Source organism: Passer domesticus, chromosome 25 (genome assembly GCF_036417665.1).
Source record: "Passer domesticus isolate bPasDom1 chromosome 25, bPasDom1.hap1, whole genome shotgun sequence".
In the NCBI taxonomy this organism is placed as follows: domain Eukaryota; kingdom Metazoa; phylum Chordata; class Aves; order Passeriformes; family Passeridae; genus Passer; species Passer domesticus.
Window position 1 is genome coordinate 999,597 of NC_087498.1, and position 14,080 is coordinate 1,013,676.

The window sequence follows — 14,080 nt, forward strand, 5'->3', positions numbered from 1 at the left end:
GGCATAACCACAAAGGTCAGGGGATGAGGCTGTCTGTAATTTATTTACAGCTGTAATAATAGTAAATGTTATTTCCTTTAAAATTGTTTTAGTATGTATCAGTTGCAAATTTAAAGAGCAATGTTAATGTATAATTCATCAGAGAGGATGAGGCAGTTTGAAGAACAAGCCAAACTCCAGCCAAATCCAATGAACACGTCACAAAAAATCATATATTGAAATCTGACAACAGCTGACAGAAATCCAGTGACCAACCATTTGCTTCTCTTTGGCATGTGGCGTGCATTCAAAAATCCAATAACCATAACAGTACTTTTGGGATCTTAATCTGACTTCCTGAATACACCAACCTACCAAACGTCTGTGAAAAGTTACTGAAATTTAGACTTGTTTTGAGGAAAGCATTCTTTTTTAAAAAATCAAATCCTGGTTTAAGTGTAATGAAGATTTTATTTTATTTTAAAAAACCAAATAAAATGTTCCAGTAAATAATTACTCTCACTCTTTACAATTTGTCAACATTTGTTTTCCTTTCTTTTTCAGTCTGGATATTTCTAGTTTCAACTTGAAGTGGCTGGATCTTCTTTTATCTTTCACTGATAGATTAAGAACCCTCTGTTCCCCCAGTAAGCTGGGGAAGATTTAATTTCCTACACCTGAAAGAGACTTCATTTCATAGTTGGTCACTGGGCTTCCCATCTTCAATCATTCTTCTCTGAACAACCTCCCTGGTTTGCAAACACGACCTGGGGAGATATTATACTAGAAGATCTATCTAATGAACACAAGGATCATGGATTTATGTTACTTAATGACACTTCACTGTGTCAGCTTCTAGAATGAAGAATATCACAGCACTTCCAGCTGTTTTAGACCTTCAGGAGCTCTCTCAGTGCCCCACAAGAACTGGGAATTTAAGTCATTGTTTCCAGGGATGCTGTAAGGGAAACCATGAAGTCCAAACCACACACTCTGTTCATAAATGCATCCTACAGCCAAAGTGAAACACAGATGCACCCACCTTAAGAAGAAATCAAAATCCCCGAGTGGACTGTTATTGCAATCAGTAATTAGCAAAACTCTGGACAATTAATAAATATTGGATGAAAGCTGTGATTTTCTGTTGTCTTTCAAGGTTGATGGCATAAGTTTGTCCAGAGTAACTGCACCTCAATCAAAAAGCATATTTCAATTCCTTTCATTACTCAATTTTATACCACCTTAATGTGGGTCATGTTAAACCTGTATTGTTACAGTTCCTTACCAGTGAGTGAGTTACAAAAATATTCCTTCTGTCTATCATCCACATAATTTGCATTTTGCTTTCTCTGGGAGAACACTGTAAAAGGATGTCATAATGAACACCCCTCAGAAAGGATATGAACATAGAATTGACAAACAGAAGTGGAGCTGTACCATAGTGTTAGCTACAGGTACTCTGATGTGCAGATTCTTATAAAGACAAACATTTTCAAGATGTCTCTCTCCAGTTCACTGAGCACAGACCTGCAAAGGGCACTGGTATGAAGCTCTTACATTTTTAAGAAAGGTTTTTTAAAAAGGATGCAAGCCTGAGCACTGCACATTATTTATAAACATCAAAAGTATCAGTCTTCCCTCTGGATTGTGAAATGCTCAGTTTTATCTCTCCCACAATACCTTGATAACTACCCTGCCCACGTGTGAGGCAGCTCTTGTTAGGGGGCTCACTGCAGGAATTCAGGGCACTGTGCCCACAGTAACGTGTTTCCCTTGCCTGGAGATACCTCAAGGGGTGTAACTAATCTCTGCACAAGGAGACTGGGGCAGACTCATCCCCAGGAGGATGACTAAGTCCTTTTAATCTTCCTCAGCTGCCCACAAACCACGTCACTGTAATCTGTCTGAAAAACCTCCAAAACTGAGCCTCCAAGAAGGTTACCAGCACATTAACCTCCCTTTTGGCTTATTAAAAGAAAAATTAAGAGCTTTGAAAATTGGAGATTTTTATTGCTCTTGGCTTTGAAAGCCCTAATTGTGAGACTGAAATGTTTCCCAGAACAAGTTTTAGAGATTTCCCTCAAAACTTCAGGAGAGACGGATGACTCGCCAGTCCCTGCAGCCACAGGGAGATGAGGGGAACTGTGAGGAGGAAGAATTTTCTTCTTCTTGATATATCACCCTGCCTCTACAAGGCAGTGCCTGCTCCAAACATCACCTTGGATTCTGTGGGTCTGTGTCCAGAACTGGCTGTGCTCCCTGCCAGACCCAGAGCTCCTGTCATTCCCTGCAGAACACTCCTCTCTGCAGCACAAGCCATGACTGCACACGTGTCTGTCAGCTGTGCAACATGGGGAACTCTTACTCCCTGCTGATTTCTTATGCTGCTCCAACCTTCTTCAGAAAGTAAAGAATATTTTGAGGTCAATAAAAAAACTTGAGGCAAACAAAAAAATCTATTTCTTGTTTTTGAAATCCTTCAGTAGCCCTGTATAAAAAAAAATCCATCAGGCCACAAAGCTTTGGCTGTGTTGTGCAGGCAGCCAAGGGCTCAGACAAGATATTCCTGTGGCTGCCTTAGAAAAGAACCTGCAGCTGTGAAGATCATCTCACAGCAAAGATGGGGAACAGCTCTGTGTGCTCTGTACAATATATATGTACATGTATTATATAGAGGCTTGAGGAGCTACAGACTGCAATTGTGTAGCTCAACAAGGGTGTCTTGTTACTCATTCTGGAGCATAAAATGGCAGCTCCTGGTTTATTTTTGAAGTACTGACCTGTTCCATCTCAGTTTGCCCTCTTCTACTCAAGAAACTATTTCCCATCCTCCATCCCACAGCAAGACACTACCAAGATTTCTAAGTGCCCTGGGCAGAGAACTACAACAGGTCCATTGCCAGATGTATTCCCAGGTTTGTTCTACCTGTTTACTCAAAACGCAGAAAATGCCAAACTGTCTCTGTGCACCTGCAGCACCTAACACACGACTGCTGTCTGTGCTCAAGAAGTGCCTCTAGGATCTTCCTAGAGGAAGATCCTCTAGGAATCACTCCACTTTGCTGTAATTAATGCCCAAGCTGTGCCACCTTTTCCAGGTAACAACCCCAAGATTCCTGTGTGACTTCTCATCCTCCGTGTCGACCATAACAGGGTAGCAGAGGACACACAATTTCCACCTGACACCTACTCCTGCTACTGGCACAAACAGGTCTGAAAAGTCCAAATCACTCCCTGGTCATCTTGAGAAGCTCCTCAGGGCAGCCTAAGTTCAGAGAACAAAACTGGAATGGCAGTAATGACTCTCCTTCAGCATAAGCAATCTCTTCTGTAATCTCTTTTGCAAAGCACTGTAAAAATCACCACTGAATTAATAGCTTAATCAGCACCAAACCTTATTTTGGACTCCAGAGGCTTTACCCATTCCATGCTAAACATCCAAAAGAAGAAAGAATTAAGATATGCATCACATGAATATACATCACACGACCATAAGTAAGAAAGTAAACTCACCACAGTGCAGTCAAGCAAAGCTGTAATGCAGCATTTCTAACATAATATACATAATACAGAGCAAGCAGAAGGTAAACTTTACTATCCATCCTTTGGAAAGGAAAAAACCCACCTCTAAAAATCAAGGTAGGTCATTCTGCTGCACAATAACAGAGGTCACTATCGCTTCACACACAGCAGAAACCCTCAAGTGCTGAGACTGCATTGCACTTATCGACTTCTATTTTGTTTTGTTTCAAATTAACATGAATAATTTTGTTCACAGAGATGGATAAAAAAGGAAAATCCAAGTTCAGTGTGTCCAGGGAACAGGATGGTATTAGAGATTTAATGCTACCTTTAGAAGTCTTTGCCAAAAGTTCATGGAAACTTTAGGAAAATGATTCTGAGAAATTACATAGCTATGACTCTAGAAGACACACAATAATTTAAAACTTACTTGAAACACCAAAAGACTGCAGTTAATCAGCCTTTTAGGAAAATTTAATATCATGTGTTTCAACAGTACCAGTTTCACCTCCCATTTCTACCAATTCAGTTTCTAGGTGCTGTACCAGAGAAAGAAACTACAAAATACAACATAAGCAACTAACCTGGGATTACAGACAGATGAAGAAAAGAGCTTTGAAATCTGAAATGAAATTTAGCAGGGGATAACTCAGGGAATAATGCTGGTGTACAACACTGCCAGGAGCAGTTCTGCTCCTGGAAGCAATCAGCAACTGTGTCCCAAAGAACCAATGCCTGCTGAAGCCTCACACGTCAAATGGCAGCACTGGCAGGAACAGAACAGGTTCTACAGTCCTGAAGGCAACTATGGCTTTAAAAAGTTGAAGAAGCAGCTTTATAATTTCATGTGACACTAAATCAGCTTTGTAAAGCATTAAATAGGCTGCTGTGAAATATTTGGTCAAGTAACAGTTCCCAAGGAGGCCCATGTGCATGGTTAATTTTGAGCTCTGTGTGTGTGGGATTCTCCAGCCCATCCAATGCTGTGTCTGCAAACACAAACACACCAAACACCCCACACAGCTCTGGGGGTGAGTCCTGTCACACCTGTGCTGGCTAAATCAGTAACTCTGCACCTGACCCCAATTCCTGCAACACTCAGCTGTCTGAGGTGTAACCTCAGGCTGTGCATTTGTGTGCACAGCACACACACACAGAGCATCTCCTCCTGCAGCGCAGCTCACACCCTAAACCCACTGTAGCATCAGCTGCAGTACCTTAACAAGGCTTAAGGTGAAATCTATGCACATTAATAAACACAATGAATGCTGCTGTTCCAAAGCCAGGAACTACACGCACTGTATGGGCTTCAGGGAATGACTGCTTGTGCGTTCTGGGATGAAATGATCCTCACTTATGTGACCTGAAATATGCACTGACACCAGGTGAGCCCTTGGCACTTCCACCTGGAATACAAGCTGATCCCAGACAGGATCTGTGAGTGTGCTTTCAGAAAAAACCAGACATTTTATAATACAATTGCTGCCTCCATGAGTAGCAAATAGCAAAAGAAACAAATTGATATGTTCATCTTTCTTTTCTTTTTAAATATTGTCTCATTTGGAGTGTTTCCTTGGCACTTGGTGGTCTACAGCCTTTTGATGTCCATGTGAAAACAGACATTTTAAAATTTGTATCTCTTATTAATGAAAGTATGTTAAAACAGCCCTCTCTGAGCCTCCATATTACTATTTGCCAGCCACACCTCTATGTATAATCAGAGTTTATAAGGTTATATGCACATGGCATTACAGTGACAAATCAAACCTTGTCTAGTTTTGAATTCTGCTTCAAGAGGATCACACAGCCAACCAAAGAACCACTGGTACACACTGAGTTAATTGTTCAGTTTTGACTGAACAAATTATTGAAACACGTATCAAAGTGTTTCATGGTGTTTCTTTAAAATGTGTTAAGAGAAGTTTTAGATGTGTCAACACTGACTAATTTTTAAGGACTGCTACCCACAACATTTGAGCTGATTAACCATCAGTGGGAAGGAGTTGTCACTATTCAGCTAAAAGCCAATGCTCCTGTCAAAAAGTGTCCATGGCAAAGACGAGTAAAAAAGAAGAGCATAAAGGAAAAAGCACAAGCTGAAGGTTTCACCTCACTGTCTGGGCTGGGCTGGATCACCTCCCAGGTCTGGGAGTCCACGTCGTAGCAGTGCAGCTCGTTGGGCAGCGTGTTGTCCGCGGCGCCACCGAACACGTAGAGGTGCCGGTCGAAGGCCACCATGGTGTGCCCGTAGCGCCGCTGCGGAGGGGGCGGCGAGCCCCGCAGCAGGTGCTCCGTGGGGATCCGTGTCCAGCTGGGACAGCAAACACCAAACACGGGATTATTTAAAAGTCTTTTAAATTTTCTAACTCTAGTCCTCGTCACCACAGAGTTCTCCCTCAATGCCCTTAAGTATTACATTTTGCAACTCAGGCAGTCAAGGATTATGTGGATTTTGCATGACTTAACTGTCTACACTTACATCTTTTCCTTGAATTCAAACTGGAAGAGATTATTGGTAATCTTTGCTCCACTCTGGCCAGAGAAAACAAACATCTTGTCTTTGCAAACCGCCACGGGAAAATTACAGCAGGAAGGAGGAATTTCACCACTTTGTTCAATCTGAAAGGTAATTAAGCTCAGAATCAGAAATGTACTGTTAAAGTGAACAATGCCACATGCTGAGGACACTGCAGGGCGATTGTTCACAGGAGCAGCCAGGGTGAGCACGTAGCATGAGTCCTGTAAAGCTGGTAATCAACAGGTAATCGACTCCTGCTGTGCTTATGTGTTTGATTTTCCCTGGATAAAAAGGCTGGGAGGCCACATTTTTAAAGATCCCAGTACTTCAAGGATCAGGACTTTGGTCAGCTGGGCAGCAAAAGCTCCCAGTCTGTGCCAGTGGTCTGAGTGGGAATGCAGTCCCTTCCACAGGGGGCACAGCAAATCCCCCATGGGAAGTCCAAGTCCAGCTCACAGATTCACAAGCAAAAAAAAAAAAAAATCACCCTTTCATACACACTTGGTTTTCTAAATGCCCAAAACAAATCAAATTTGAACTGTTTCTTTTCACTGTGGATCAAAAACACATTCTGGAGCATAAGAAGTGCAGTCTAGAATGGGAAATTTTAAATAATTGTGCATTAAAACAAAAAAAGAGAATTTTATGTGTTAGTTGAAATTAAAGCTTCTTACCTCTTCCCAGCAGGTCCACTCTCTGTCCTGCAGGCCTACTGTCCACATGTCATTTAATCTGTGCCATAACACACAAAAAAAAATGCTTGATTTGAAACAGTTCATTTTTTCTAACAGTGTTGAACAGACAGAAATCCTACTTCATCAACATTTCTTCTGCACAAGAAGAATCTCCTACTTCCACTGACAGAAAAATAATTATTAGAATCCCTATGTCCTACACCTAAATTTTACAGCCCCACCCCAGCTTGCTTTAGCAAGTACACTACAGTTAACAGCTACATACAGCAACTCAATCTGGAGCTTAAGGATTTGAACTACTTAATCTTCAGGATTTTTACAAAATACCCCTTTTTACCCTGCTCCTTCTGCTCATCCCTATTAACTACTGAGACTGACCACAACAATTATTTACATGGCTGAATCCTTCCTTAAATACAGAAATGAGGATGAAGCAGGTAACCTGACACATCTCTGACTGTGTTGTTCCCAGAAAAAAGTTACTCACAGTAACTACAGATGTTTCCTTTGTTCAAATCTGCCTGGAGGCTCAAGTTCCATAAAAAGACATTTTTTCAAAGTGATTCGACATATTTAACATAAATTAGACAGCTCCTCTCACCCACTCCTTCCTTACAGCTACCCAAGGCCTGGGGGGACTCCTAAAGCTGGCACTGAACAATCCCACAGAGTCATGCATCTTATAGCAATTCCTCCTCCAGAAATAACAAAGACATCCCATCTGTATTCCTGATTGTCAGCAGTTCTCCTGGAGATTTTGTGGAGCTGGACACTTTTCTGAAGATTCTTCTCAAAAGAGGAGGCAACCCAGCTCCTCATTTGTGAAAATCCCTGTGTGCTCTCGTGATGCAAATATTGTACATCAACATAAATTACTCCTCAAGTTCCTCATGACAGAAAAAAAAGGACATGCTCAGAATTTACTGTTCCCTGACAGACCAACAGGAAATGCAAGGAGCTACTGTGAGACAAAGCACCAGGCTCCCTCTAACATGTCAGCACCACTCCTTTACAGTCTATCCCCATACAAAATCCCACCTCTCTTCAACCTAAATATTATGTATTTCCAGAGATTTCTGAGGAAAAACTGACACGCTGCTCTTAGTTGAGTCAGATGATTTCACAGCAAATCCAGGCTTTGCTCTCTAAGTATTCAGCAACATCAGCTGGCCTGTGCTGGGGATCTTTCAAGAAATGTGCATTTGCCAAACTCCAAAGATCATTCTGCAGCCTTACAACCAAGCATGCTGTCAAATTACATATCCACAGCCACTCTGAGTAACCAGATCTGTAGACTTTAAGCATACACTTATTTGAACATGAACCAGTGAACTGCAAAAGTGCAATGCTCAACAACAGACTGGGTTTGCAAAGCTCCAGCTGAGTGTTTAAATCTCTTGGAACATGGAAATGTCTCTACAAAGGTGGAAACTGAGGGGTTGGGATTTCACAAAAGCAGTAAAGGAGAGGGTGATAGTGCCCCATACCGTGCGTTGCCATCGTATCCAGCAAAGATCCACAGCTTGTCACTGTACACTGTTGCACCATGAGCTGACCTGGCCACTGGCAACCTGCAAGGAAGAAAATGCAGACAACAATCTTCCCTCTGCAGCTGCAGAGGGGCTGCAGAAGGATCTAAGAGCTAAAATGCACATGTAAAAAGAAATCGTTTCTGCCGTGCACCCTCCAAACACTGAGTGAGCCTCTGAAGGCATGTATTAGTTTTGCACTCTGCTGCCTTCAATGCAGACAGGAAAAAAAAAAGAAAAAAAAGTCCCAACTAATTCCTTGCCAGGACTCAAATACTCTCAGAGTATTTTGCATAAAGTAGTTAAATAATGGGAAAATTCATAGCACCACTGGTAGAGCAAGGTGGCAATCAGCTCTGGCTATGAACATCCCACACGTGTTCCCACAGACAAAGCAGGACCAACACAGAAATGAGACCAGGACAGAGCTCAGGATGCTCATTTGGGATCATTCAGGGTTGTTCCCAAGATGTAGTGCCCACAATGAAACACCAAACCTATGATTTCTCTTCCACGATCTTTGTTTTAACTAAATCAGCCAGGTTGAACAAACCTGTGACACCACAAGGCATCTGTTGGCTTGTCTGAGGTCATTGTGAAGCATGAACACTAACTCTGGGGAACAAGCAAAATGTGAGTTTGTAAACTGAGTAAGAACTGCTCTCCAAAATGTCCCAAGTTACCAGAATTAACCAGAAAGAGAAATTACTAATACAGTTTCTGTTCTGAAATGTAATATGATCATCAGAGGTGAGCAACAGTAACACAAGAATGGAGGGAACATTCCTCATCCCTCTCCACAAATCACAATAACAATTGTTCCCTTCCCTCTCCCCACTGAAACCAGCATTCCAGAAGCTTCAGCCGTGTATAGGACTGCAGGTAAAGACACCACACAACCCTTACTGGGGAGTGGTAAACACAGAAATGTTTGGGGCAGAAGGAGACCTCTAAGTCCATCCAGCCCCACCCCCTGCCAGAGGCAGGGACACCTTCCACCATCCCAGGTTGCTCCAAGTCCCATCTAACCTGGCCTCGGACACTTCCAGGGATGGGGCAGCCACAGCTGCTCTGGGCATCCTGTGCCAGGGCCTTACCAAACATACAGCCAAGACTTCCCTCCAAATAGCCCATCTATTCCTGCTCTGCCAGGATGAGGCCATTACCCCTTATCCTGTTCAGGCCCTTGTAAAAAACACTAAGAGCTGGATCACAATCACTGTCAGAAATGGCATTCTGAAATGTGCACAGAGTCAACTTTAGGAATGTGTTAGTGATTTTGATTTTCCTTGAACAACGAATCTCAGGAGCCCTTTCCTTCACAAGGAAAGGAAATTGTGGATTTCCAAGCTAACCTTGAAACTGAAACAATTCAGAAAAAAAACCCAGCTCCCTTTTCTCCCATTCCTTCTGTCATGGACCTGAAACATGAAGAGGGGATTTTGGACAAATTTCCATTACAGTGCATTCTGGAATGGAGGCCTTCCAAAAAAACTCCTGTAGAACCAAAAAACGTTAATTGAGAAAGCAGAGCAGGAACCATGCTGCAGCCCTAACATCAGCACTGTAACTAGGTCTGACTGTGCCTTGTGAAATGATGCCAAGCTACCCTCACTCCCCCAAAACATGAGGCAATGATACCAGCTCTTACCTTCCCTCAGTCTTCCACTCTGTCCACTGCCCAGTTGCAAACTTATACTCAAAGAGGTCGTTTTTATTCTTCAGGTTAGAATTGGAATAGATATCTCCAGTATAACCACCTGGACAACAAGAATTCCATTAGACTCCCAGGCAATGGAGCACACACACTCCCAGGCGTTGCATTAGGAGAAATTTTAGATTGCATTAAATGTTTGGCTAATGAACTACTACAGAAAGGAGACTTCTCTTCCACTCCTTCTCCTAAAGAATCACTGAGGCAATGAGCTTCAAGTTATCTTTCAACAAAACAGCACCATCTTTCCAAACTTAAGCTGAAATCACAGCCATGAAAAACACTGGATTTGCTACTGAATGCAATCTTTGACACCTCTTAAAGATCTCTTCTTCTTTTTCCAAACCAGTACAGCAGCACATCTACCACTTCCAGTACAACCTGCTGCTGCCTTACCAAAAACGAACATGCTGCTCCCGTAGACCACGGCGGAGTGGTGGTACCGTGGTGCCGGCGGCGTCCCCGTGGTGAAAGCCCTGCACAGGGTACAACAGCAGCAGTCAAACACCCCGGTCCTGCCCTGGGCACTCACAGCTACTGAGCAGACTCAGAAAAGAAACAACTATTAGAAGTTACTTTGTTCCCGAGTGTTTCCCTGGTTTTGGATAGTTGATTGCACTAAGATTTTATGGAACAGCAATATAGTGTAAAAGGTTACAAACATGCTGAAATCCATTTGGCAGAGCTGGAAAGTGAGACAAGTGACATAAGACAGACTGTCTACTGCAGAGCAAAGGAGCCAAGAAAGGTGTGAGGATCCCTGGCACCTTCTCTGGCCCAAAGGGTGCAGGAAACCTGGTCCCTCTGCCCTCCCACAGGCTGCAGGAACAGAGGTGACCCTGGTCCTCTCCCTCGCTGTGCCACCCGGCCTCCCCTGGGGCAGCATCGATAGCCCGATGGTCCAGCACACAGCAGGCCGGCAGAGAGCAGCTGTGACAGCGTACTCAGTAGTGCCACAAATTTCTACACCCAGCCCGAGGCGCTGAGGAAAGCCGCGGCGTGTCTCGGCCCCGCCAGCGACCAGGGACGGCCAGGGGCCGCGCTGCCCACCTGCACCACGAGCAGTCCTTCACGTCGAAGCGCAGCAGATCGTTCAGCATCGTCTTCCTGCGGGCAGGGACGGGAGAAGTGGCTGAGGCAGGCCGGGGGCGAGGGAGAGGGGCAGCCACGGAACCTCAGCCCTGCTCCCCTCACACCTGTCTCCTCTCTCACCCTGTTCCCCTGACACCCATCTTCCCTCATACCCACCTCCCCTCACACCCACCTACCCTCACGCCCACCTCCCTTTACACCCCGTTCCCCTCACACCCATCGCCCCTCACACCCCGTTCCCCTCACACCCATCTCCCCTCACACCCCATTCCCCTCACACCCATCTCCCCTCACATCCATCTCCCCTCACACCCCATTCCCCTCACACCCCATTCCCCTCACACCCATCTCCCCTCACGCCCATCTCCCCTCACGCCCATCTCCCCTCACACCCCGTTCCCCTCACACCCATCTCCCCTCACACCCCATTCCCCTCACACCCATCTCCCCTCACATCCATCTCCCCTCACACCCCATTCCCCTCACACCCCATTCCCCTCACACCCATCTCCCCTCACGCCCATCTCCCCTCACGCCCATCTCCCCTCACACCCCATTCCCCTCACACCCATCTCCCCTCACGCCCATCTCCCCTCACGCCCATCTCCCCTCACACCCCGTTCCCCTCACACCCATCTCCCCTCACACCCATCTCCCCTCACACCCCATTCCCCTCACACCCATCTCCCCTCATCCCCAGCGTTCCCGGCTCCCCTTACCCGTTGTCCCCGCCGAACACGTAGATCGCATCCCGATAAGCCACCACAGTGTGTTTGCTGCGCCTGCGGGCGGCACGGACAGGTCAGCGGCGCCGGGAGCCCCCCTCCAACCATCCCGTCCGCTCCCTAGCTCACCGGGCCCCCACGAACTCGTCGCAGGGTGGGAGGCGGCGCCAGCGGTGCACGGTCTCGAAGGGCCCGAAGTTGAGGGTGAGGTACTCGACGCTGTCCGAGCAGCTGTGGTCGAAGTCCACGCTCGGGGCCACCTTCGAGCGCCCCGCGCCACCCGCCGGGGCCGCGGCCGCCGCCATGGCCCACGCCTGCCCCCCCGGACTACAGCTCCCGGCGTGACCCGCCGTGCGCCCGCCTTCCGGCGCGCCTGCCGCCCAGCGGTCAGACTACAACTCCCGGCGTGCACCGCGCCCGGGGCGCCGGCCTGGCAGCTGCCAACCCCTGGACTACAGCCCCCAGCATGCACCGCCAGAGGGGCGGGCCCCGAACGCCGCTGTGGAGCCGGAGCGGCGCCGCCCGGGAGGCTGCGTTACCAGGGTTTATTTGTTAATTCAGAAAACAGAACAATACTGAGGGACATGCGTAAAGGCTCGTTGCAGGGCCCGAGCTGGGCGCTTCGCTGGTGAAGGCGGCCCGTGCGGTCGGAGGCTCGCGCTGCTCCCGGAGAACGCTCGGGGAGCAAACGTGGCCGGTTCGTCCCGCAGAGGCGCCCTGAGCGGGACACGCCTGCCAGGCACCAAGGCAGCGGTGGCATGTGCCCTCGGCCGTGCACTCCCCCACAGCCCGTCCTTTGCTTCTCCTTAGTTTATGTTTCCTTACGTGGTGCCAGTCACCTCTGACTGTTAGTTTATCTTGTTCGCAGCAGCAGGCAACACAAGTGGTGCTGACTTCAGACGCTGCTTCAGAGTCCAGCAGGTTCCATCCTGAGCACTCGCTGTGTGACTGGTCAGAGGTTTTTCAGCACAATTCCTGCAGCAAGCACAATCCTTGCATAAAGGCACATCACAGAGTGAGCCTTCAGGATTTTATTAGGAAAGATGACAGTGGTTAGGCAGAAAAGCAATGAAGTCGTGAGCACCAGCAGGACTTTGCTGAGGTCCCTCAAACCATCTCCCTCTCAGATCCTATCCAGCCTCTTCCTAGGGACTGCTTGAGTCAGAGTATTTCTTGCCAAGAGCACCCTGCACACGGTGAGGTGCTGGCAATAGTTACTGCACAACCACACCATGTGCCAGCCCTGCCCCTCGGGCTGGTCCAAGCTTCAGCTGCCATGCCCAGCCAGCTCAGGCTGCATCCCAGCTGAGGATGAAGGAGGGAGAGTGCAGAGCACCAGTTCAGCCAAGAGGAACAACTTTCCCACTTATCAAGCAATCTGTAAGGGACACAGTGCCTTTTTTCTGTCCATCTGTGCTGTGAAACTCAGGTAAGTGAATCTTTACACGTAGAGACAATGCCACTTATCCCCTGCATCCTTCCCTTCTCACTCCTTGAGAAAGCACTGATAACTGCAAACCAAAGCTGTTTTCACCCAAAACCTGAGCTCCAGCAGGAACATGGCACTGACCCATCCATCTTTTGGAACTTACAATGACACAGACACCTTTAGATGTTTCAGTTCAGTGTCAGTACTAATGTCAGCCTCATTTTTCATGACTTGTTTAAATCTACCCTCTGACCTGGCTAAAGTCCCCCGAGGCCCAGGATTCCAGCTCCCACTGGAGCACACAGGAACCCCAGCAGCACCTCTGAGAGCCCAGGCTAACCAGCCTTCAGTGTGCTGTTTGCTCCTGACACCCTGAACACACCTCCATGCTTCCACACATTTGGCATCCTCTTTTGTCCAAGTGGGGATGGCTGGGTTTGTGCCTTTGCTGCTGATGCACACGGCAAAAAAAGCTAGTCCTGCCTCTTCCCAGAGCTGGGACCAGTTCCTCTGAGGACACTCCTGATCCTTCTGGAACAGCCATGTGGACACACCACAGCAGCCATCAGCTTCTTGGTGGGTTTTCAAAACTGCACTCTGGTTTAACTTGTTGGCCCTTTCAGTAGAAGCTGAGAGGCAAAGCCTCAGAACAAAACTCCTTGTGGACTGTAGGACAGGAGGGTCAGGGCACCCCTTTTGTTTCATGTTCTTATAGACCAGAGAATCCCCAGGGAAGAAAGACACTGAGACACAATGGCATGGGAAGAGCTTGTACCTTATTAGACACATAAAAATCAGGCTTCAAACTCTGCTTCTTGTAGAGTTAGTTAGGCACTAAAATAATAGAGAATGGCTCAGAGGAGTCTGCAGGGGATGG

The 14,080-nt window shown here is 46.7% G+C and overlaps 1 protein-coding gene across 1 annotated transcript in view; it reads right to left on the reverse strand.

The window, feature by feature from the left end:
• The window catches only part of LZTR1 (leucine zipper like post translational regulator 1), a 36,139-nt gene extending 24,012 nt beyond the window's left edge, over window positions 1-12,127 (reverse strand). Inside the window, exons 1-9 of the mRNA XM_064398780.1 lie at window positions 11,904-12,127; window positions 11,769-11,831; window positions 11,008-11,064; window positions 10,354-10,433; window positions 9,895-10,003; window positions 8,202-8,285; window positions 6,694-6,751; window positions 5,981-6,120; window positions 5,611-5,812 (exon numbers count right to left, since the gene is read on the reverse strand). Coding sequence (XP_064254850.1) covers window positions 5,611-5,812; window positions 5,981-6,120; window positions 6,694-6,751; window positions 8,202-8,285; window positions 9,895-10,003; window positions 10,354-10,433; window positions 11,008-11,064; window positions 11,769-11,831; window positions 11,904-12,079 — 969 coding nt within the window. The 5' untranslated portion in view covers window positions 12,080-12,127. The remainder of the gene's footprint in view (window positions 1-5,610; window positions 5,813-5,980; window positions 6,121-6,693; window positions 6,752-8,201; window positions 8,286-9,894; window positions 10,004-10,353; window positions 10,434-11,007; window positions 11,065-11,768; window positions 11,832-11,903) is intronic.
• Window positions 12,128-14,080: the final 1,953 nt, after the last annotated feature.